Raw genomic sequence first — 27,506 nt, 5'->3', positions numbered from 1 at the left:
AACGGCGAATCATCACGCATCTCTAGATGAACCGAATTCGAATTGGGGTGTTTACAGGACAGGACGAAGGAAGAAGAAGAAAACTTGTAGGTTGGCTTATGTCGAAATCGAAACTTCTATGGATAAAAAATTATGAAACTTGACTAAAAATATGAAAATGCTTCGCAGAATTTGTCAAAAAGGAATGAAATCATACAATCAACGATACATAATTATAGAGTTCTCCACTTTTCGAAATAATTTCTGATATCCATATCCGAAATACGTGAATGACAGTGGTTCCATATCATTTCTATCTTCTAAATATTTTCAACAAGTCTTATTTAGCATATAAAGGCTGTTTTTTTAGAGCTATAGAACTTTAAATTGCAATAAAACAACGATGGATTATTCGATTGACATGAACTTAATTTCATTTATTTATTTAGTTCAATCTGGACGTCCAATTTTCGATGACTTTTTCCAACATTTGTGGTCGTATATCGGCAATAACACGGCGAATAATGTCTTCCAAATGATCAAGGGTTTGTGGCTTATCCGCATAGACCAATGACTTTACATAGCCCCACAGAAAGTAGTCTAGCGGTGTTGAATCACAAGATCTTGGAGGCCAATTCACAGGTCCAAAATGGGAAATTAGGCGGTCACCAAACGTGTCTTTCAATAAATCGATTGTGGCACGAGCTGTGTGACATGTTGCGCCGTCTTGTTGGAACCACAGCTCCTGGACATCATGGTTGTTCAATTCAGGAATGAAAAAGTTAGTAATCATGGCTCTATACCGATCACCATTGACTGTAACGTTCTGGCCATCATCGTTTTTGATCTATACCAACGAAATGCCAAACATCATGCCATCGATCAGGGAGAATTTTGTGAATTACGCCGATGATACTAACATCCTTCTTCGTGCAAAAGATCATAGAAACCTTCAGAACATTCTTAGTACAGCTGCTACATCAATGAACCTTTGGTGTGAGTCACACAATTTGAAATTGAATACTGAGACAACCGAATTTATACTATTCTCACATAAGCTGCGTAAAACTGAGGTACCTGAGGGCTTACAATTTTTGGACGAAGAGATACAACTGAAATATAGTACCAAATTTTTGGGAGTTATTGTGGACCAACACCCTAATTGGTTTGAACATACTCAACATCTTTTTGTAAATCGCTTAACAAGGTTTTATATACCTTGCGTGTCCTCAAATCTGAACTTAATGTAGATTTCTTGAAAAAGATCTATTATTCAAACTTTCAGGCTCTCATGAGTTATGGACTATTAATCTGGGGCAGTAGTCAAGAATCAAATTGTGTGTTCCGAATTCAAAAACTTGCCATGCGGTGTATTTTAACAGTTTCGAGAAACCTGTCGGGGCATTTTCAGACAAAATAACATTCTCACTTTACCAGCTTTGTACATCTACAAGTGTTTACAGTTCATATTCAAGCAACCGGAATATTTCAAGAAGTTCAAAAAGATAGGTTGCCACAACACGAGACATAATTTTTTCTTCTATCCTCAGCATTATCTGGCATCTACTGAAAAATCTCCAACATATATGTGTATAAAGCTATTCAATTCACTACCAGTACACATAAGAGAAATAAGTGATTTCAAATCGTTTCGGAAAGAGATCTACAGGTTATTGCTTTATCAAGAACCTTATAATATTTCAGAGTTCCTCTCAGGATTGAATTCATGAATTTAATTTGTATTTTGGTTTTTCTTTTGACGTTTCCCAATTTTATTGTATAGAAGAATATATAATGATTTTTGGAGAATAAAACTGTTTTTTTGGAGAAACAAAATAAAATAGACGTATTGCGCGATACGTATTCCGCATAGGACCATTATTTTAGAAATGAAATTGCACTACTTGTAAGCGTTGTTCAGGCGTGAGTCTATTCATGATGAATTGCCAAACCAAAGTGAGAATAAATCACTTGACAGCTGTTAAATCGGTCGCCATCTTAAACAGTAATGCCAACTTAAAGTTATATACCTCGAAAGGAAACACCCTATATAAACTGAACTGAACTTTTCAAGTTTAAAGTCATTTTACTTTTTTCTGGGATTCTATCGAGAGTAAAGCTTCATTTATATTCTAGATAAGAAATTTTTCATGCGAAAAATATACAGATATCCTAACAATATTTTTCGCATTAATTCGGAAACACCTTGTATATCTAGATACAGCTATAAGTACCTATACGACGTGTATACTGACTAGCCGTGATGCAACAAACTATGAAAATTAACTTAATTGAAACCCATTTAAGGATAAATACTATGTATACAAATAATGTAAATGCATAAGGATCATTATATCAATTATCTTCAATCTTTATACCTAAATCCGGCCCTGCGCAAATTATATTTATTTTGGTGGATGAATTAAAACTCTAAATGGAGCCAGTATACGTTGTCCTGTCCAAATTGAATTTTACTTTCTTACATTGTAGAATACGTAATCATTACACAGGTTTTTTTTTCAATTCTTCTTCTTGATACCATAATATATTCTATGACGTAAACCCCAATCATATACAGAGGGAAGGATAGAAAAAGCATCCTTGAACGATAAGGAAGGTGCAAATAAAATAAAACAAAAGGAAATAATAAAATCCAGTGAGAGATATCCGAAATTCTTCTAATCGTATCACATACGAGTATATTAAAGCAATGAAATTTTTCTCTGTAATCTCAACTGAAAATCTCTGTTGTTTTTTGAACAAACAACCTCAGAGACTGTCGTCCTTCGTATCGAAAATTCACATGAAAACCAACCTTTTCTTGTAACGTAATTACAATACCCCAAATATTTTTAATGATGTTTTCATCTTTTGCATCTGTAATTATCTCTGTTGTTTAAGCAGGGATCCAACTGCTTCGATCTTGTTTTTTCTTACAGATTAATTTCAATATTTTTATTGTAATTAGTTTTGCTAATTTGTTATTCAGAGAAAATTGACTAGTCCAATTGTAGTTCTCAAGGAATCTTTATGATTGTTAATGAATTTTTTGTTGGCGTTTTTCTATATGCGATCTTCGATTGTGGTGCGTAAATATTGAAGGGTAACATAAGTAATAATAATGATAGAATTGAATTATCCACTAACGAATTCACAGATTTGAATATTCTCGAATATCACTCTTTCTGTATCTACATTTATCAGTAAAATATCATTTTGAAGTGAGATTAATTTCTCAGAATGTTGTGTTCTTTTTTTTCGTGATTCAAGGATTCTTATAGCTGATAGACATCAGAAGTTGATGTATTCGTATCTATAGATTCTGGTTGATTTTTTTTTTTTTTTGAACTTTGAAATCGTTCAAGGAAAAACATCACAACGAACATTGTAATTCAAGTTTTTATACAGTATCTTCCTCACAGATTATTCAGAGTAGATTCATTTTGATTCTGTGTGGAAATGGCTTGATCGATTCTTTCAACCTTCGTATGGCAGTTTAAAATAAACTCACTGATTTCTTTGAAATGAGACGTTGTTGAAGCCTGTATTTTTCCACGATTAAATGGCATAACCTACATAACATAACACATAGACTATTAAACATAGATAGAGGGAGTATAAGCATTTTTTCATGTCCCCAACATGGTTAGGTTACGTTGTCGGATTGTGACATATTTTCAAATCCACAATTTTACTATATCGTTATGAATGAATATTATATTGAATGAAATATATTTATTTGAGTGATTACCGATTGAATATGCAAATTTGAATATTTGGAATCCGATATTTTTCCTAATTGTCGAATTTATAATAAGCAGAATATTTATTATTTTCTGTATCTACCTGCTGAAATCCAAGGTTTGGCAACTTTTGCTCTCCTACTGTCATCGGTTGTTTCATGTTGTTTGGCGCGCTTGAAGTTTTTTTTCTGAATTTATGATATTTTTAGGTATTTATTCTAATATATTTTGAGTTAATATGAAAAATATGAAACGTTGATTCACTATGGGATACAGGGTGTTTCGTTGGGAAACGGAAATACTTCAAAGGTGCATAGGTGGCATCAAGGCGGTTCTGGAGATACCCCATTTATTGGGTCTTAATGTCTTCGTAGCCGAGATACAGGGTGTTTTATGAATTTTGCTCGTTTCTTACTGAGGCCATATCAAACGAAACACCCGGTATATTTTCTTCATATTTGGCAAATATGTTCCTAATTGAGAGCCCAAACGTATCATGCAATAACCGCCTTGAAAACTTTTAGTGATAAATCTATAAGTTAGTTATTAAGAGCATATTCCTCTTTTGTGTGTAAAGTCTATTGTTCCATTTAGCAGAGCTGTTTTCTCTACTGCGAATAATCATAAAATTTCGTATTCAATCATGAGGTTGACAACCATCACTTTGACAGAAGACCATTACCATTGTTGTTTAGGATCAGTTTCATACTTTCCTCATTGTTATCATTGATTTATTGTTATGTTGAATTGAAAAAATTCCTTATAGATTTTCAAATGAGGAATATGCCGATATCTACCTAATGCAACTCAATTCTCAATAAATAGAAACTGAAATGGTATACAGCTATGAAAAGTAAAACCAATGTAAAGATTAATTACAAAGTAATGTTGAAATAATTATGGATTCAATATTTTTGATAATTCATTGTTAAAAGTCACTTCAAACAACTTTAAGGCATCCAAGTTCCTAAAAACTTTACTTTTACGTTGAAAATTTGTGCACTAAAACTGTCTGCGCGAAAATTTGAAGTACACGTCTCAGTTCAGTTTTTAGTGTCGTTTTCGAATATTAAATCATATTTTCAAAATTCCGATGTACAGGGTGTTGTTTCGAGGATTCAAACGATTCATAATTTTTTGTTAACCCGGACCTGGATTTTCAAGGCGGTTTTTGCATGATACGTTTGGGCTCTCAATTAGGAACATATTCTCGAAATAGGAAGAAAATATACCGGGTGGTTCCTTCGATATGGCCTCAGAAAGAAACAGGCAAAATTCATAAAACACCCTGTATCTTGGCTACGAAGACTGTAAGACCCAATAAATGGGGTATCTCCAGAACCGCTTTGATGCCACCTATGCACCTGTGAAGTATTTCCGTTTCCCAATGAAACACCCTGTATCATTCCTATGGAAAAACCCTACATTTGTAAGCCGAAATTTCTCCTGGCTTTGACCCTGGATCGTAAATGATGGGGGTAGGCAGCTTCAAAAACCTCCCCCATTTATGCTCCAGTTATTTCGACCTCAGCGTTATTAAAAAGCTAGTAGGTGCCAGACTTGAATGCTGTATTGTGGGGTTGGGCCCTACAATGTTGCGAAGTTGTGTAGGAGATGTGCTTTCCAAGCACGGAACCAATCTCATCTTTTGTTAGGGGCGTGCTATATCCAGCAATTCATCAATATACAGGACTTGAGACTTTTGTTCGGAGTCAGAATAGGTATAATGGATTCTTGAGCGTATCCAATATGAGGGAAATTTCCAGAATAGGCTATATTATAACTTTATAAAAAATAATTTCCTATTTATCGCCATCCTCATAAAAGATTTCCAATGAGAGATTTTATTTTGATGTCAAACAAAACGAGTATACTTTAAGGAAAATCAATGGATCTTTATTTAATTGCAAAGAGAAAGGTAACGATGGAAAACAATTTTCATGAAAATTTCCATTACCAAATAGCACATTTGTGGCTGTAAGTCCTCTATAACTCCACGAGTTCAATCCTTAAGGTCTTGAATGGATTGTGGAGCATTGGCATAGAGACCTTATCTTTCCCGTGGCTCCAAAGAAAAAATTCTAAAAGTAACGGGTGTTTTTTTTCGAGGTATATAACTTTAAGTTGGCATCACTGTCCGATTTAACAGCTGTCAAGTGATTTATTCTCAGTTTGGTCCATTTTATTTTGTTTAGCGATGAAGCGCACTTCTGGCTACGGCAACAAACAAAACTGCCGCATTTGGAGTGAAGCTAATCCTCAAGTGTATGTCGAAACACCGTTACATCCAGAAAAACTGACTGTTTGGTGCGCTTTATGGGCTGGTGGAATCATTGGTCCGTACTTCTTCAAAAACGATGATGGCCAGAACGTTACAGTCAATGGTGATCGGTATAGAGCCATGATTACTAACTTTTTCATTTCTGAATTGAACAACCATGATGTCCAGGAGCTGTGGTTTCAACAAGACGGCGCAACATGTCACACAGCTCGTGCCACAATCGATTTATTGAAAGACACGTTTGGTGACAGCCTAATTTCATGTTTTGGACCTGTGAATTGGCCTCCAAGATCTTGTGATTTAACACCGCTAGACTTCTTTCTGTGAGGCTATGTAAAGTCATTGGTCTATGCGGATAAGCCACAAACCCTTGACCATTTGGAAGACAACATTCGCCGTGTTATTGCCGATATACGGCCACAAATGTTGGAAAAAGTCATCGAAAATTGGAAGTCCAGATTGGACTACATCCGAGCCAACCGTGGCGGTCATATGCCAGAAATCATATTTAAAATGTAATTCCACAAGATTATCTTGCGGATAAATAAAATTCATGTCAATCGAATTTTCTATCGTTGTTTTAATGCAATTTAAAGTTCTATAGCTCTAAAAAACACTCTTTACATATACCAAAGTGTATATTTTTGTCTACAACAGACTTTCTTCAGCATGGAGGGAGCTGGAAAAAGATAAATCCTACAAAACAATCTAACATACAACCTGTTAGAATTCGATATTTCCAACACCATTAATGAGTATATTTTTGGTACCAGATGTAATTACGATCTATCTATTGAACCTCCACACATGAAATTTTCTACAGTCCCCCGTATCCAGCACACGCCACATGCAAATGCGAATAGGCCCAAGCCCATTCGAATAGGATCGCTCCTTGTCGCGATCGAAGAAAACAATAACCCGAAGAATTGTTGACACCATTATCGGCGATCTCTAGAATCATATAAAGAGGAGACAGCGGAGTTATAACAGTTGTTTGGTTGATCACGTACCAACGGGCGACAATAACATATTCAACGCATCGATCGAGTCGTTCAGCCATGGCTGTCGTGTATATGTGCTTGTACCAACTTGGGTTTGTATTATTGGGCCATTGAACGCTGCTGATGGGCGTCTTCGGCATACCGAAGATGGTGGAGAAACTGGCCACATCCGAATGGTGAAACATGGATCAGATCCTGCCAACCGGATATTGTTTTCGAAGTAACTTTCAATAATTCGATGTAAATTATCTGTAGAATCTCTTTTGGTGGTGATCATCTCTTAGAAATTTGTAACTATTCGAAAATGTCCATGTGAATTTGTATATGACGAGTAGAATCTTCAAGTCGAGTAAAATGCCTGCAGTTTATGATAATATAACATTTAAGGAGAGCTGACTAAACATTTGAGTCGAGTAAAATATTTTCATAGGAAAATGATCTTCCATCTGAATACAACATCCTACTACTACAAGATGTTGATGTATATTTCCAGGTAAAAGTCGAGTAAATTGTCATGAATAGAAGGTAATATAATTTCCAAAATTCTAGCAAGACCTGTAAATTTTCCGTGTTAATTCTAAGATGACAAGCATAATATTCAAAGTCGAGTAAAATAAGTCGAGTAAAATGTCTTTGGTTGAAGATGATCTACCATGTATAAGAATTGCCCAAATATGTAAATTGCTAAATCAGATCCGAGTAAAATATGTTCAGTTGCTAATAATAAAATATCTTTATTTTCCAAATATAGAAATTAGATTAATGTCGAGTAAAATGTAGGTAGAGATGAAAACTTCTGAAGGACTACAATTCTTCTTGGATTGACATTAGTTGAAGAAGATCTGCTACCATAAACTGGTGGAATATGTGGCTGTAGGTTAGATCAAAGTCGTGTAAAATGAAATTACTTCGGATGGTAATAATATATATTCATTATCTAACTTGAGTAGTAAACGGTGTAAATTCCAGGAGAATTAGTAAAATCTTAAAGTCGAGTAAAATATTATTGTCAGTTAAGATCCGAGTAAAAATCTTTTAACCAGATTCTCTAGCAGGAAGTCGAGTAGTCTGTATTTGATTGAAGTATTAAATATCGGAACTAAGTCGAGTGAAATGTTTTCAGTCGAAAATTATATTGCTTTTTATTGACACAACTGGAAAATGTTATTTCCATGAAATTTCTCAGATAATAAATAGAATCTTCGAGTAAAATTTTTAAATGTCTCTTGTTGGAGATTAACGAACGAAAAGCCTAACAAATGAAATATATCAATGTAAATTATGAGATGTTCTGGTAAAGTTAATCTCACAGAAGAAACGGTAAACTAATTGTAATTGTAATTGACGAAATACAGAACTTTCAAAGTCGAGTAAAATATTTATATTTTGAGATATTCATTTTTCACAGCCAAGAATCTGAATTTAAGATCAAAGTCGAGTAAAAAGTCCTCAGTAGAAGAGATAATTAAGATCGTTAACCTCCAATTATAGAAGATAATTGTGTATCTAAAATGATTTACTATCTTCGAAAAGTACAATATAGTTGACAATGATTTACCTACCTGAAAAACGTGAAATGTTTACTTGGCAGAACGTCCAAATCGAGTAAAATACGTTCAGTAAAAGATCTACACGTAGACCAATCAACATTCTACGATTTTCAACCATGCGCCTTGAATACCTTCAGCCTCATCTGTCTGTACTTTATGGTCAATAAAACCTCTTTTTTCAAAATTCACAATTCTACGTGTTGGGAAAACACACCTTCTCAGAAAATCAAACAGTCTAATCAGAATATCCCATTTGGTCTCGAATGACCATAAATTACCCCTCGGTTTCGAAATTGAATCAACAATGACTCTTGTAGATTACGACTCCAAACACAAAGGCACTGAGAAGTTCAGTTGTTTGGATTCGATGAATAAAGGATTTTGTGTTTGGCCGGTAGATAGGTACATTTGTACGTGATCATGTTAAGTATTAGCCCTCACACTATGTTTCTTCTTGACATGGGATCGTATGTTTTATTCAAACATTGCGAGATAAGTAAGAAAAAGAATGGATCTCTCTTGGCTATGAATCTGAAATTCAAGTTTTACATGGATATTGTGAGTTTTAGAGGTGAATTCATAAAGAAATGTGTAATTGTGGCTCCACCGCTATACCTAAGGTTTATATGAGCTTCAGAGGAATTGTCTCATTCTGGATTCTTGACGAAAAGTCTTCATCCTCAACTTTGTCAATGTTTGGTGCGGTTTTAGGGCTGGTGGTGTGATTGGACCTTACTAAAAAGAGGCTGGCGCAACAGTTACGGTGAATGAAACTACGATTGATGATTTTTTTTGGCCGAACTTGGAAGATATTGATGTGGACGACTTTTTTTTTCAACAAGACGCTGTACGATAGCCACAAGCAACGAAACAATCGGAATTTTGCAAGATGAATCTCCTGGTCGTGTTATTTATCGAACAGGTGTTCACAATTCGCCACCGAGATTTTGTGATTTAATAAAGGGTGTTTTTTAGAGCTATAGAACTTTAATTTTATTTATCCGCAAGATTATCTTGTGGCATTACATTTTAAATATGATTTCTGGCATATAACCGCCACGGCTGGCTCGGATGTAGTCCAATCTGGACGTCCAATTTTCGATGACTTTTTCCAACATTTGTGGCCGTATATCGGCAATAACACGGCGAATATTGTCTTCCAAATGGTCAAGGGTTTGTGGCTTATCCGCATAGACCAATGACTTTACATAGTCCCACAGAAAGTAGTCTAGCGGTGTTGAATCACAAGATCTTGGAGGCCAATTCACAGGTCCAAAACGTGAAATTAGGTGGTCATCAAACGTGTCTTTCAATAAATCGATTGTGGCACGAGCTGTGTGACATGCTGCGCCGTCTTGTTGGAACCACAGCTCCTGGACATCATGGTTGTTCAATTCAGGAATGAAAAAGTTAGTAATCATTGCTCTATACCGATCACCATTGACTGTAACGTTCTGACCATCATCGTTTTTGAAGAAGTACGGACCAATGATTCCACCAGCCCATAAAGCGCACCAAACAGTCAATTTCTCTGATCGCTAAACAAAATTCGCTTATGAAAATCGGGATACGTATTCCGCACAGAACCATTATTTTCGAAATGAAATTGCACTATTTGCAAGCGTTGTTCAGGAGTGAGTCTATTCATGATGAATTGCCAAACCAAAGTGAGAATAAATCACTTGACAGCTGTTAAATCGGTCGCCATCTTGAACAGTAATGCCAACTTAAAGTTATATACCTCGAAAGAAAACACCCTATACAACAGACCCCAGTATCGAACCTTGTGGGACACCAAGAGTGATAGTGACAGATAATACTATCAAATTTGGATTACGGAACACAAAACAAAACCTAGATTCCCCAAAAAACAATTCTCTAAATACCCTCGCGTCTGAATCCCACCCTGCGCGATCCGACGTAGCAGAGGATGATCATTAATTTCTACAGGGCGTAGAAAGGGCAAATTGGATTGACCCATATAATGCTCTCACGGCACCGCAACTGAAGCTCCTGGATCATCCTGCTTACCAATTGAAAACAGAGAAGTTAATCCAGTTTATTGGCTTGTAGCCAGTGCATAACTCTGCAGGGGGTTCATCTGATCGTAAATCAACCCTTATTCGTTACCCTCGATTAGATAAGTCGAAAGGGTGAGGTGCATTAGTTTGGTTTTTGGGAGCAGGTCCTTTCATATGATGTTCAGTAGATTAGCGATAATCCTAATATTATGGTTTATTATTCAATGAGCTTTGGGATGAGGCTATTATTCACCCTAGTGAATAATGTCAGTTCTTAGTCAGTTATTATTCACCCGAGTGAGTATTTTACTGACGTTAAGTCGGGAGCTTGTTAATTTTTGCATCCTTGAGGCCCACATAACTTTAGTTAGGTATATAAGTAGGTACCTAACTGTATATAGGTATATAAGTGGGTTCCAAAGCACCTGACTTCCTGTCGGTGTTTTTACTTATAAAAGGTGTTTTTTTAGAGCTATAGAACTTTAAATTGTTATAAAACAACGATGGATTGTTCGATTGACATGAATTATATTTATCCGCAAGATAATCTTGTGGCATTACATTTTAAATATGATTTCTGGCATATGACCGCCACGGCTGGCTCGGATGTAGTCCAATCTGGACGTCCAATCTTCGATGACTTTTTCCAACATTTGTGGCCGTATATCGGCAATAACACGGCGAATGTTGTCTTCCAAATGGTAAAGGGTTTGTGGCTCATCCGCATAGACCAATGACTTTACATAGCCCCACAGAAAGTAGTCTAGCGTTGTTAAATCACAAGATCTTGGAGGCCGATTCACAGGTCCAAAATGTGAAATTAGGCGGTCACCAAACGCATCTTTCAAAATAAATCGATTGTGGCACGAGCTGTGTGACATGTTGCGCCGTCTTGTTGGAACCACAGCTCCTGGACATCATGGTTGTTCAATTCAGGAATGAAAAAGTTAGTAATCATGGCTCTATACCGATCACCATTGACTGTAACGTTCTGGCCATCATCGTTTTTGAAGGAGTACGGACCAATGATTCCACCAGCCCATAAAGCGCACCAAACAGTCAGTTTTTCTGGATGTAACGGTGTTTCGACATACACTTGAGGATTAGCTTCACTCCCAATGCGGCAGTATTGTTTGTTGACGTAGCCATTCAACCAGAAGTGCGCTTCATCGCTAAACAAAATGAAATGGACGTAGTGCGCGATACTTATTCCGTACAGAACCATTATTTTCGAAATAAAATTGCACTATTCGCAAGCGTTGTTCAGGCGTGAGTCTATTCATGATGAATTGCCAAACCAAACTGAGAATAAATCACTTCACAGCTGTTAAATCGGTCGCCATCTCGATTCTGATCACGCTATAAGCACGGAATTCAAAAAAAGGCTTTTGAAATTAGTTTTTGCAATTTCACGCAAATATCTCCAGAATTATGTTGAATATGTTAAATTTATGTATTTCAAGCCGAACGTCTTCGATGAATGGAATAGTACTCAAATCTGCATCTCCGGATGGAGATATAAACATCTCAATTCCAGGAATTTTAGCTCACCTTGAATCAAATAACGAGCAGTAATCAATTAATGAACTCCTCGTTGAGAGAACAACTCTGCATAATTATTGATTGACTTTCACTGAGAAAATGTCATATTCGTATTAGATAGGTGAACAATCTGGATGCCTGCTTCCGTTCACTTTTATAAAGGTAATTTTGATTAGGTTAAATAATCTCTTTAAAAATGGGGAACTCTGAGCTTAGTCGTGAAAATTCCATTGTTTAAGTGCTAATTTAGATGAACGCGCAAATTGAATACCTACTTATGAGTATTATCTCAAGAATGAATACGATAAAAGAAGAATCAGAAGATCTAGCTAAAGAGTTGGAATTTTAAATGTACATTTGTGGTCTCTATGCCTATGAGTTCGATAATGGACCAAATCGGCATAATGGTTTCAGAGTTACAGCCGTAATAATTAAGAATAAAATAATCTTGATTTTTGGAGTATTTGACGTGTTTTAAATGATTGATTTTTACTGATTTCCTTTGTTGAATGAATTTTCAATATGTATTGTGCTTTTTGTGAGATACTAGTAATAAAAAATATCGTTCATTACACACAATGAAATGTACTACACTGCGCCAATAAATTAACGCACCACTAAAAATAAGGCAAAAGTTTAACTAACTTTTTCTACTGGACGTTAGTGTGTCTACCATATGCCGATGAAAATCTTCTATTTCTATATCTATATTTTGATTCTGTATGGAAATCGCTTGATTGATTCTTTCAATTTTTCGAAGAAACCTTCTTATAGCAGTTTAGAATAGAATAGATTTTTTTGAAACGAATCCTTTGTTGAAGCTTGTATCTTTCCACGATTAAATAGCATAATCTACTGAACACATAGAGTAATAAACATAGATAGATGGATTATACGCAATTTTTACATGTCCCCAACATTAGATTACGTTGTCAGATTGTGATTTATTTTCAAATCCACAATTTTACTATATCGTTATGAATGTATATTATATTGAATGAAATATATTTATTTGAGTGATTCCCGATGGAATATGCAAATTTGAATATTTGGAATCCGATATTTTTCCTGATTGTCGAATTCATAATAAGCAGAATATTTATTATTTTCTGTATCTACCTGCTGAAATCCAAGGTTAGGCTCTCTTAGTGTCACCGGTTCTTTCACGTCGTTTGGCGCGATTGAAGTTTATTTTCTGAATTTCTGATATATTTAGGTAATTATCCTATTTCAATATATTTTGAGTTGATATGAAACGTTGATTCACTATAAGACATAAGAAGTGCGTTCTTTGTGTAGATACTCGCGAATTGAGTGAAATATAGTATCACTGATGTTTTCATTTCCGCGCACCTTATGTCAAATTTGATAGTTCATGTTGGGGACAAAATTTGCTTACTGAAAATGACATATCGTCGGCTAAGAGTGTAAATCTGCTATGTCCATAATGAACAATTTTAAAGGAGACCAAAAAACCGTACAGTAAGTGTTATAATAATAATAATAATAATAAAAGAGTTTATTCATGAAAATACATTCAATAAACTCTATTGAATGTATTTTCATGAATAAACTCTCTTATAATTATTATTATTATTATTATAACACTTACTGTACGGTTTTTTAGGTCTCCTGTGAAATTGTTCATTATGGACATAGCAGATTTACACTCTTAGCCGACGATATGCTCCCCCTATCTATGTTTATTACTCTGAGGTTCAAACCCAAGTAATATTTAAATTAGCTGTCAGTTCGATATCTTATACATAAACCGAATGAAAAAAATCACAATTGGAAACAGAGTAACCACATTTTCTACTAACTCAGAAAATATAGAATGATCAGAACTTTTTGAAATTTCTAAAATATCAATTTGTTTCTTCTCAGGAAACAAACTTCAAGAATTCAAATTCATTCGAAAGATCTAAAGCAGACACAACTCTTCACAATTATTTCTCAGAAAAAATTACCTATTCACGCGTAGCTCCAAAGGCGCATAATTCACACGCTTTTAATGACACAAAACAGCGCATCGCGACCAAAACCTACTAAGATAATAAGACACGGCATTAATTTCGGACACTAATAAAGAGAGCAAGTGTCCACGAAAAGGCCTGAACGAAAAATCCAGTTTCCTGGGAAAGAAGACAAAAGATCATATGCCACAATGGCTTCTGCGGATTTATTAACATCAAGTTGTATCTTCAACGACCAAGTTGACCGTATTCAAATTAGTACGAGACAAAACACTGTTACCTCAACAATCTCACTTGTTCCAAGATCTCGTTTTAATGAAGCCAGAGCATTTATTATTATTATCTTAGAGACGGCCAGAGCCAGAGTTCAAAGGCATAATGACAATGGTGTGTATAAACGCTTGACCGCTTGTTGTTGGTACAAGATGGATTAATTTTTATTCTTTTGGAAGATTGTGGAGATAAGGAATAGAGCGTTTAGTACTTAGAAATGCATACGAGGTTTTTCAAACAGTAGTCGTTTAGAAGAAGGAATAATTTTTGAGCTGTCGTTCTGAGAACAGATCATTTAAACATTACCTCACAATGTCCATTTACTGAGATCGAATTCGTCACCAAATTCTATTCTAAATGTCTGTTAATACGAAAACTGTCGAGAAAGTGGAAGAAATATTAAAATTTATGGTCTTGATATTCAATGGTGAAGAAGTCTCTGACTGTAAATAAGAATATTCCTATCGCCAATTACCATAAGTTGGTTGATGGAAGTTATAAAGAAAAAAATTTTTCTAATTTTCCTTCTTTTGAAGAAGTTTGTTTGCTTACTCATAATAAGATTTTGATTTATAAGGTTGTTTCATATATAATGGACATTCCTCCTGGGGGGGGATATACATCCCTTATTTCCCTCTTGGGTACGCCACTGGCACAAAGGCATAATGTACTCATTACTGTCATCGGTAACTAAGCCTAAGCAATAAAATCAAAATAAAAACTGGTAGGACACAAAATAAGTAACATCTGACTGTTCTCGGATCTTTTTCTATCAGATTGCATCGGCGATTGGAATTTTCGGAGCTTGATTGTTTGATTAACAGAGTGATCAAATATCATCACGATGACCGCTTTTCTACCGGATGTTATGTTGAGTATAGTGATGAATAGAATTTATTGATATATAGCTTTTTTGAGTAAGCAATTCTCCATTATATCGATATTCACCTTGTCATCATTGTGTAATATCTTCGGCCAAATATCGTTTACCTCGATCAAATAGCCTGGTCTTCGGTCGATTAAGACCAGAAACAATCGATGGTTGAGAATTAATTGAGAACCATTGGTATACATACAGAGTGTTAAAGAAATTTATGAATCTGGATATTTGTTATTGATATTTTATAATTTATGTTTATTTCATGAGCTTTGGCTTATTATTTCTCTTATAAAGGGTGTTTTTTTTTAGAGCTATAGAACTTTAAATTGCAATAAAGCAACGATGGATTATTCGATTTACATGAATTTTATTTATCTGCAAGATAATATTGTGGCATTAAATTTTAAATATGATTTCTGGCATATGACCGCCACGGCTGGCTCGGATGTAGTCCAATCTGGACGGCCAATTTTCGATGACTTTTTCCAACATTTGTGGCCGTATATCGGCAATAAAACGGCGAATGTTGTCTTCAAAGGGTCAAGGGTTCGTGGCTCATCCGCATAGACCAATGACTTCACATAGCCCCACAGAAAATAGTCTAGCGGTGTTAAATCACAATATCTTGGAGGCCAATTCACAGGTCCAAAACGTGAAATTAGACGGTCATCAAACGTGTCTTTCAATAAATCGATTGTAGCATGAGCTGTGTGACATGTTGCGCTACTACTAACTAACTTTACTAATTCCACTAACTTTTTCATTCCTGAATTGAACAACCACGATGTCCAGGAGCTATGGCTCCAACAAGACGGCGCAACATATCACACAGCTCTTGCCACAATCGATTTATTGAAAGACACGTTTGGTGACCGCCTAATTTCACGTTTCGGACCTATGAATTGGCCTCCAAGATCTTGTGATTTAACACCGCTAGTCTACTTTCTGTGGGGCTATTTAAAGCCACAAATCCTTGACCATTTGGAAGACAACATTCGTCGTGTTATTGCCGATATACGGCCACAAATCATATTTAAAATGTAATGCCACAAGATTATCGTGCGGATAAATAAAATTTATGTCAATCGAAGAATCCATCGTTGTTTTATTGCAATTTAAAGTTCTATAGCTCTAAAAAAAACACCCTTTATAACTTTCAAAAATTATAAACAGTTGAAAGTTTAGGGGGATCAGTAAATTTCCGGTTGAAAAACGAATATGCAAAACAAGAGCTTCTTTAAAAAGATCTTCAACGTCGTCAAGACTATACCCAAGAACCATTTCAATAAAAGTCAAGGGGTGAAAACATTACCTGACTACCTACACTTCCTACCTATTCAAACAAGGGTATCGCCTTTTGACCCATGGCCCTATTCTTGGCCCCTGCAATTAATCAGAAAGAAGGAAGACCTTAACTGACAGTTGACAAGTTACTAAACACTGTTAATCTGCATGTCAAAGAGTGTGCTACCTTGTAATTCTAGGGGCTGGACTGTGGTCAAAGCTGACCTTCCAACTGAAGAAGGGTCAGAAGGTAAAAGTCACCTACGACCAGAGGTCACACCTTGTGCTGGTTGTCAAGTAGAACTGGAGGGTCGAGATTTATTTGGCTGTTTGCTGAATTCCTATGGAGATGTTCAATGACAAACCGTTAGTTAATAGGTGATAAGGGCTTGAAGTTAGCGCGCGGAACGGTTTTGCGACCATTGAATGATTTAGTGGTTTTAGCCTGTAGACGTTTTTATAATCCGAGAATCACTTTTGCGAGCTTGTTCAGTTATCAAATGGAGAGTCTTTATAAATGATTATAACATCGAAGTGGCCATTGAAATGTCCTTTACCATTTATCAGAAGTAATTGACTTTTGCGAGTATTGAGTGTTAAGTGAACTAATCAGGAGCTGTCAAGTTCGGTGTTTTCAGATTGTGTATGTGTCGATTCAATGTCAAATATAAATTATTCTACTGAATTTCAGACTTTCTATGTTTTAACTTTGTTTGGGAAAAAGTCTACTAAAATTAGACTTGTGAATTGTAGAATTTTTTTCATGAGTCTGGGATAGGACTATTTCATATAATTCGAATTTTAGCGAGTTTTGAAGGACTTGAACTCGTTCATAGAGTAATATATACATAGAAGGAGTATACACAATTTTTACATGTCCCCAACATGGTTAGATTACGTTGTCGGATTGTGATTTATTTTCAAATCCACAATTTTACTATATCGTATGGATGTATATTATATTGAATGAAATATATTTATTTGAGTGATTCCCGATTAAATATGTAAATTTGAATATTTGGAATCCAATATTTTTCCTAATTGTCTACTTTATAATAAGCAGAATATTTATTATTTTCTGTATCTACCTGCTTAAATCCAAGATTTGGCAACTTTAGCTCTCCTAGTGTTATCGGTTGTTTCACGTCGTTTGTCGCGCTTGAAGTTTGTTTTCTGAATTTCTGATATATTTAGGTATTTATTTCAATATATTTTGAGTTAATATGAAACGTTGATTCACTATGGGACATAAGAAGTGCGTTCTTTATGGAGATACTCGCGAATTGAGTGAAATATCGTATCACTGATATGTTTTCATATCCGCGCGTTTCATGTCAAATTTGATAGTTCATGTTGCGGACAAAATTTGCTTACTGAAAATGACATATGCTCCCTCTATCTATGTTTATTACTCTAAGATCTGTACTTATTTTATGAATCTGACAAAAAGTTCTGTGTGTTTTCAGTGAGTGAAGATCCAAAATTTCAAAAAACCTAATTTTTTTAGTGGGTTAACAGATTATACTGTCTAGACCTCCACCGTAGCATCGTTTGTCTTCATCGATCTCCTTTTGTGTTTAACACCTGGTAGTAACCCAAAATCGAATATAATTACCATAATGTCCGTTGCAACAACAAAGAACAAGACATCTGACGGTAGGCATCATTAATCGATGATGATTAGGTTAGGTAAATCTGAATTTCAGCAGTCCATTTCACGTCAACAACCCTTTGGCGTCTGCTGTTGCCTTACTAATGGAGTGGGTGGTTTTGGACCTAGAGGACCTCTTGTTTTTGGGGAATGGATATCTATCATTGATGGATTTGATCTAGGTTTGTACCTGAAGCTATTCTAATGAATGTATAAGTATATACAGGATGCGTCATAAGTGGGTGACTAAGTGGAAATAATTCATCTTAAGAATCTTGAGAACCAAATACGAAGATTCAATGCAAATTACCTATAGATAAAATGTGTCTCTTATTTGAGATACAGGATGTTTTATTTCCAAATTCGTGAATTATTTGTACCTCGTACACAGTATTTAACATATTATTTTCATATTCGGCTGTAAATATAGGAACTATACAGGCTATTCTTAATTCGAAAGTACAAACAAAAATAAGAGATTTCTCAGATGGTTTTAGGAAAAAACTGTCTTAAAAACATGGTCCTGCAAACGCTTTGTTTTTAAGACAAAGGGCGTAGAAGCTTGATTCATTTTCAAGTTTTTTCCTCATAGGACCTTCCCTTCACAAGATATTTGATTCAAATTTGGCATAGACATGTCAATTTACAGTTTTCATCATGTGATATGCTAATTTTGATTGCAAATCTACAGGGTAGTATTTTTTCTAGCTACCACCAGAGTCGTACGACGTGGGTGATTTTTCGACTTTAACACTTTTAACACTTCATATTCATGGCGATAAAGTAAATATTTCTTGAGATATTTCAAGTTGAGCATGGATCAGCACGGTTATCTTAAAAAGGAGAAACATTATATGTAGGTAGTTGATTTGAGTAATTTAACGAATTTCGAAAAACAAATTTTCAATGAATTAGTAAGTATGAGAAAAAAGAAGGAGAACATTCAATGATACGTGATTTTATCAGTCTTGAGCCGATTCGTCTCAAATATGAGTTTGAACAAAAGTACATACTGTATGTAACTCGAATTTGATCGAGTTTCGAAGGATTTGATATCACTTATAACAAAAGGAGCTTTTCGAGTGGTTATAAGTTTGATCTAGTTCCCTTGAATTAAGCTGTACATATTTTGTCATTGTGCTAGAAATTTTCTTGACATGACTGCAGAAGAACAATAAATATCTGCTCATACTGTCCGTGACGAGGAAACCAGGATCACCCTGTATATCGGGCCAAATCTTAGAAGAAGAAAAATGCTTCCTTTTCTTGCAATTAACCCTAAACCATACGACAACTCTACCCTTCTCATATCTTCTTGCATTTTGATGTTTCTTAGACTATTCCTGCAAATAATCGATAAAATTGGAAACCCAAAAGATATTCTGTGGTTTAGAGCAGTATCTAAAGTATCTTATATATGGCGACCGATCAGACGGCCGGTCAGAATTGATTTTGACCTCAAACTCTTCATCAGTGAGTCGAGACTCTCAAAATTCTGAAATTACGTCTGCTGATCCCCTAAGAAAAAAAGTGGTTTCAACACTGGAAAAAAGAACCCCAAAAGAAACATTTCTCCTGACACAAAGCCGTAATTTTTTCAATAAAAAACGCCAGCAGCGTCAATAAACCTGAGTAGTTCATTAACGAATCACACGACCACTTCAATTTTAGCTTTGGAAGCAATTCATCGTAAGCGTACAAACGTATAGAAACAGCAGTTCAATCTGCTTTCTAGACATTCTTAACGAGCGGTAATTTATTCAAAATCAATTAATTTCCTGTACAAAGCCGGGCACGAATTGATTTTGTAACTAGGTAAAAGTGGAATCGGATCTTATCGAACGATGTACTCTGAGAACGATTACAACTTGGCTCTAGCCGATAGCACGTGATGTTACATACTTGCGTCGTCTGCTTGGCGTTTGAGAAAATTCTAAAGAATGCTTTATCGAAGATTTTTAAGAGGGATTACCATCACGTGGTTTTTCGCGTATCAGTCAAACTTTGGTACACATTCATTTCTGCTTTGGCGCTCCTACGATGACCAAACTTTGTACTGCGTACGAAGTTATAACGGATGTTTTTTTTCGAGGTATTTAACTTGAAGTTGGCATTACTCTTCAAGATGGCGACCAATTTAACAGCTGTCAAGTGATTCATTCTCAGTTTGATTTGGCAATTCATCATGAATAGACTCACGCCTGAACAACGCTTGCGAATAGTGCAATTGCATTTCGAAAATAATGGTTCTGTGCGGAATACGTATCGCGCACTAAGTCCATTAGCGATGAAGCGCACTTCTGGTTGAATGGCTACGTCAACAAACAAAACTGCCGCATTTGGAGTGAAGCTAATCCTCGAGTGTATGTCGAAACACCTTTACATCCAGAAAAACTGACTGTTTGGTGCGCTTTATGGGCTGGTGGAATCATTGGTCGGTTTTTCTTCAAAAACGATGATTGCCAGAACGTTACAGTCAATGGTGATCGGTATAGAGCCATGATTACTAACTTTTTCATTCCTGAATTGAACAACCATGATGTTCAGGAGCTGTGGTTCCAACAAGACGGCGCAATATGTCACACAGCTCGTGCCACAATCGATTTATTGAAAGACACGTTTGGTGACCGCCTAATTTCACGTTTTGGACCTGTGAATTGGCCTTCAAGATCTTGTGATTTAACACCGCTAGACTACTTTCTGTGGGGCTATGTAAAGTCATTGGTCTATGCGGATAAGCCACAAACCCTTGACCATTTGGAAGACAACATTCGCCATGTTATTGCCGATATACGGCCACAAATGTTGAAAAAAGTCATCGAAAATTGGACGTCCAGATTGGACTACATCCGAGCCAGCCGTGGCGGTGATATGCCAGAAATCATATTTAAAATGTAATGCCACAAGATTATCTTGCGGATAAATAAAATTCATGTCAATCGAATAATCCATCGTTGTTTTATTGCAATTTAAAGTTATATAGCTCTAAAAAAAACACCCTTTACTATATCCAATGTACTCCGAAAAACTTCATATTTATTTATTGATTGGAGAGCTTCTGACTGTTTTTTTTTCGAGACAATCGATACGCAAACCTCTCCAAAGGAAATGAATCAGCGTCACCAAACTTCAACGAAACTATCCGTCCAGACAGGAAAATCTCGTATACCGAGCGATAAAAAGCAGACACGAAATCAGAGTTTTTCCACAGGAAAAGTTCCGAGTCTACTGATCCTATTTTAATCATTCCTTACGTACGATGTTTTTCCTGTTCGATGTTATCACATCGGGATATCTCTTGGGAAACTGTGGATAGGAAAATGCACCTCGAGTTCTGCCACTACGTAATTTGACGAATGGTTTTCCGAAATCCTAATCGATATACACTATCGATAGGGTGGTGGTGGTTATCTAGTTGGCTCTACGGATTCTCAACAACTATCGGAAGAATTCCCACGGCCCAGGAAGCGTCCCTGAAGAATACCGCAAAGGGAGGATTCAACTTAAAACTTCCCTTAAAAGTTTCACACGTTCCAAGCATCGTATACGTTTAAAAATAGACTAATATTTGAAATAGATTCGGTTTAGTTGATAAGAGACTGAAGGTCATTATCAACAAACATCTTGAAGAAGTTGTGGAGGAAAAAGTTTTACAAAATTAAAGTTCTATGTGAACAATGAGAAAAGAACGGATATGGAGTTAGAAGCTGTTGAATGCTTGTTCTTTTTTCAAGTTTTTCGATTTCACACAACAACCTTAAGTTATCTTCTAAAATCACGTATTAAATATGAAAAGGCTACCAGCAAACTGGGCCGAATTGCCGGCCCTAACAGTTTTTTATAAAATGATATTAAAACTTCATCTGAACAACAATACAAAAATCTTCATAAACGAAACTCAACGTTGGTCATCTTAAAATTGTTAAATGCAGTTCTTGCAAATGGAATCAAGTTTCTACAAGATACTTTAAATGGTCATCACCTACGGAAGCTGTTATCTAACCAATACAACATTATGAACAAGACATAAACTTTAATTGTCTCTGGTTTCTACCTTCCTTTTAAGAACCCATGATTGATGAACTTCTTCTCCTCTATTGAGATGTGTACGTTGAGATGTAAACTGGATTTTATCATAGTTGAGATAAAAGAGGGGTTTTATGATCTGGAGCTATTAGATTGAAGATTTATCTGAATGGTTTTTGGAGAATAGATACTTTTTGGGTACCTGACCAAGAATGATACTAATGCTTCAGATTTACTCATAAAAAATGATCAAGAAAACATAATTCAATATATCACTACATCTAATATCCAATATTAAAAAAAAAACTTTTTTAATCGCATTTTAGGAATCAACATCCACAACATTAAAAGGAATATGGTATGACTCTAAACATAACTAGCATATTTATATTTCATTTTGAAAAGTTAATATGATCACGTGATAATGCGTATGATTGGTTGGTGTTTTAGAACTTTTTTTTGTATATTGAATTACACTGTTGTTGTAAAATTAATATAAATCGTTCTTCAATGTACATGAGGATACCAATAAATTATTATTAATATTATTTGTTATACTGATAAACACCCTATCATAAAATCTGTTGTTAGTGGAAACCATAAAGTAATAAGTTCAAGAAATCATTAAATAACGATCTCTATGATTCTCTATTGAGTAGTTCTTTTACAATTCCGCCTTTTTGTCGTATTCCATTTATAACTATACCTGACTATACTATTTGAACTGAACTATTAGTAGGAATAGGTACTATTTGAATGGAGGAAACCACCATGAAAAGACCTGATACATAGCAGGTACTAACTATTGTGTAGCTAATCTGAGATGAATGAGGTGCTCGTAAAACTAGTTTTGTGAACTGACCAGTGTCCGTTTTACCCCTATTGAGTGGCACGTGTCATGGTCAACTCGATTTGATTTATAACCCACTCTATAGTCGATTAATAGATGTTTATACAACAATAATATAAAGCGACAGTTTTTGGCACGCCCGACAAGTTTTCATTATGAACGAGTCATAAAACCTTGTAAATGCAAAAAAAGATAATATATTGAGGGTGTTCCTTAATGGGAGGTACAAAGGAAAATGAGAGAATTCTTGGATAATTTTGAACATAAGCCCGCAAATGCTCTGTTTTCGAGATACAGGGTGATTCTTGTAGTCAGATGCTACAGATCAGGTAAATAAGTACCAAATCTTATAATTTATTTATTCATCATAGCTTACCCACTGGATCTTAATATATTAATTATAATAATTTGCATTTTCCTAAGGATTACTAGAGATTTTTTCTCGAAATCGGTAGAAGATATGAAAAGACTACAAGAAACTAAAAAGGAGTACTGGACTAAAGTTGCTTTGTAAATTTTTTTAAACTACTAGTGCTCCACTAAACAAAATTTCTGAAGGAAACAAGCAGCCACTGTTTCAGAAAAAATATCATAGTATTGATTTGAATTCAAAATTAGTATATCACATGATGAAAACTTCAAATCGAAATACCTATGCTAAATTTAAGTTAAAAATCCTGTGAAGTGCAGACGCTATAAAAAATCAAACTTTAACACCCTGTATCCCGAAAACAAAGCATTTTCGAGTCCATGTTTATAGGACTTGTTTTCGCAAAATGATCCGAAGAATTTGTTCTCTTCATTTGTACCTCCAATTTAGGAAAATTCTGTATAATACGTCATATTATTACCTATGTATCATGATTATCATCAAAATATTTGCAGTTGAAAAACCATTGTGTTGATTTTAACAACATGAGTAAGAAGAAAGAACCTTAAGTTTAAAATTTCAAGGTATCTCTATTGAAAATTTCATTTTTAATTCCACCTGTTCTATTTTATTCTATTTATATTTTATTAAACACCTACAAACTGAACAATAGATATTGTTAGAACTATTCAAAGTTGTTGATAAACAGGTTCTGCAACTGACCATTGACTTTTCAACGCCTATTAAGGACTAGTGTTTTTTCTTTGTTTCACTTCCCTATTGAAAAATCAAAATGTAATGATACGAAAAAGTAACTCCAAAAAATTGGTTGAAACATTTGAAATACAGAGAGTGTTCGTTTGTTGTTCCTCACAGCTTCAGAGTACAACGCTCTCCCGAAAAAAAAAAAAATAAACTAGATCCATAAACGTAAATTCCAAACGTAATGTGGCGTCACAAAACCACAAGAAACACTGGTAATCAAACGAAACAATAAGATGTCATTCTCGACATTCCTCGAGATTGTTACAATTCCACATTCCAAGAAGTCATCTGCCAGTATCTCTAGGACCACACCACTCTTTCTCTCGTACAGATAAGAATTGTAACTTACCGGAAAGTAGCTCTGCAAACAGGCTTCTCCTCACATGATGCTGCCTCTCAATCTTCATGTCCACGTGCCTCTGATAAGTGGTTCTATAACGTCCAGTTGCTTCCATATCTCTGTCATTTACAGCCTCCATAAATCACTGCTACTAATCATCAACGCACAGCTCGATCCAACGAGAATTTACCGGTCGATTATTGAAATCCGAATATTCACGATGCAATAATAATTTTTTTTTTAATAAAATACGAAAAATTAACATAGGCGATGAATATCCAAAACGAATGAAATAACGATAATATAATAATATTTAAACGAACACGAAGTAATTCTATCCAACGAGAATTCACCAATTTACCGTTGATTTTTAAAATTCGAAAATACACGATACAATTATTGATTATGTGAATAAAAATACGAAAAGTTAACAAAGGCGATATAAATCTATAATGTAAAACGAAAAAACGATAATATGTTATTTTAACTAACACGAAGAAATTTTTATGAAAAGTTACTTATAACGAAATATCTAACAAAGTCTTAATTATTCTTGAGTTGGTATTGCGTAGGTTATCACAAGGGTTTGAGTTTTTTAGATGTGCAGTTCTTGGGTAGTCAAGAACGACTGAAGCTGAATCATCTCAGTAGCATCATCGTAGGGATGAAGAGAAAGAAAAATCACCTCCCTCTAATTTGCATAGAAAGGGATTGGAACATTGAATGACAGTGTGAGTGAGAAAGAGATGAAAGTGAAAGGGTTGAGATCTTTCAGCAATGAAATCGCAAAGGGTTGAATCAGTGACCTGATTTTGTTTTATTGTCCGGAGTGGGGATATTTGGTGCAACCCCATTGGTTGGGACGATAAAAGGGTTATTTTTATCACAACTGATCAAATAACCTGTGAATTGTGCATTTAGGGATTACATACACTTAATTTCAAGAATTCTTTATCAAAACAATACTTTCTCGATGGGAGTTGAATAATACGGACACCCAAATTTTGCGAAATTTTTGGACAATTTTTCTCCCGAAATTTGTCATCTTGTTGTGGAATCCGTGTGTTTTTTTTACAAATTTGTTCTATTTCGACGAATCATGTAGACAGTGTAACACTAGTGCGAGCAAGTAAAAAGATCGCTATCAATTCAGCAGATTTAGGCAAAAATCAAACGAACATAAAACGTCTTGGAGGCTGTATGTGCTCTAGCTGAAGAATACTTGGAGGTTTCTGAAAAAAAAAATTGCTTCAAATAAAATTCTTCAAACTAGCAAGCGAAATAGTAATATAAAACAATTACTTATAATATGTAATTTAATTGATCGTTGATAAATGTCAATATTAATGAACAATTTAATTTTGATTAAAAATATAGATTAACAAGAAATGGAAAAATAAGGGAATTTTCATTCCTTGAGATATTAGGCAGCTTTTTAGGTAGAGGTTTGAAAATTGACCCATGCATGACAATTAAGCAATGTGAATAAATGAAAACTAATTTATTATTTATATAATATACATAAATTCTTCCAATGACTGTCAATAATGTTACAGAATATTGAAAAGTTGAAACGTCAATTTCATGTTGATTAACTAGATGCCTTAATTTAAGTGAATAAAAAAACTGAATGAATTCCATCAATGATTGTCAATAATGTTCAAGAACATTGGTTGGTATTCCAATGAAAGATTGAGAAACCACATTTCTGGAAAACTAGGTGATTTTACCAGATAATATTTGTAGAATTACTCCTCTCTTCATGAAATAGTAGAAATGTTGATAGAAATATTCATTTCGATTCTACGAAACATACAGCACAACTGCCATGCAACTTTGAATTATGCTAATCATTCACAATAATCAAATAGATTGCACATTAAACTTTTATTTCTTGTTCATGAACCGAATGAATTACAAGCGAAAAAAAAGGTATAGATTCATAATGATATTCATTAACTTCAGCTCTAGTTGAACCTTTACCAGCTTCAAAAACAAGTCGAACATAGCTGATATTCATCAATAACGGCTAGCAAATTCCTTATCCCCTTAAAAAAAAATACGTCAATCAAGCAAGTCGTGTAAAAACCGTTAAGAAACTCAACAATGACTAACCGTTGGCGATCTAGTAGAAGAAAAACTCATGGAAGACAACCATCTGATGGATCCAGCTTGACCCAGACTCAGGTAAACCAAAAAACCTTCCAGTCCATGGAAAACACGCAGAAGGGTTCTTCAACGGTCGAAATATCCTTTCCAATGAATGACCGATAAAAATTAGATCGTTCAATGCCTTTGTACCTGGCCATTTTCGTCCAAACTTTCTCATGTGGCCGCTGGTCATCAGAACTCCTATCCAGGTAAGACTTTTTTAAGGATCGGATATCGCTTCGGTTCAACTGGCTAGTTTTGGTCAATTTGCCCTTTCAGGACGTACCTGTAGGTACGTAGGGCACTACCTGCCTACACCTTCCTGCTTGACCCCTAGTGGGACCTTACAAGTTGACCTGATTTAAATAAGACTAGAATTTGAAGGGGTTACAATGCACATTTGCATGTTTGGGATCAAGGGGTGAGCCTACAGAATGATTGAGAAGGTTCAGACAAGTTTAGTAGTTGAAGCTGATGGTTGGTGAGTTGTGCCAAAATGCAGATAAATAATATCTTCACTGTTTGGTGAGAAATTGTGAAAAAATTGAAAATTATTTTGAGGAGCCTTTTTAGTATGAGAAAGCTGGCTAATCTGTGTACACAGCAATGTGCCTGTCTAAGTAACAGTAAACACTTATGTCTATGTGTAGGAACAATCAAACATTCAACTTGTTCTTTATTGTTATTATCACGGTTCCACTAGTTTTTCGGAAACGATTACAAATTTTGCTGACTTAAGAGAGAAATTGGATGGATTCAGGTTGAGTTATTATTAATGTTAAAACCACTGAGAATCAATTCCATCATACAAATAGTTTTTCAA

The 27,506-nt window shown here is 35.1% G+C and overlaps 1 protein-coding gene across 1 annotated transcript in view; it reads right to left on the bottom strand.

Moving 5' to 3' along the window:
* LOC123679215 (ras-responsive element-binding protein 1-like) overlaps positions 1-24,799 on the bottom strand; it is a 59,570-nt gene extending 34,771 nt beyond the window's left edge. The window contains exon 1 of the mRNA XM_045616666.1: positions 24,542-24,799. Coding sequence (XP_045472622.1) covers positions 24,542-24,671 — 130 coding nt within the window. The 5' untranslated portion in view covers positions 24,672-24,799. The remainder of the gene's footprint in view (positions 1-24,541) is intronic.
* Between the last annotated feature and the right edge of the window lie 2,707 nt (positions 24,800-27,506).

Source organism: Harmonia axyridis, chromosome 1 (genome assembly GCF_914767665.1).
Source record: "Harmonia axyridis chromosome 1, icHarAxyr1.1, whole genome shotgun sequence".
Taxonomy (NCBI): Eukaryota; Metazoa; Arthropoda; class Insecta; order Coleoptera; family Coccinellidae; genus Harmonia; species Harmonia axyridis.
The sequence above is the reverse complement of the archived record's forward strand: the minus strand, read 5'-3'. Positions and strand labels throughout refer to the sequence as shown.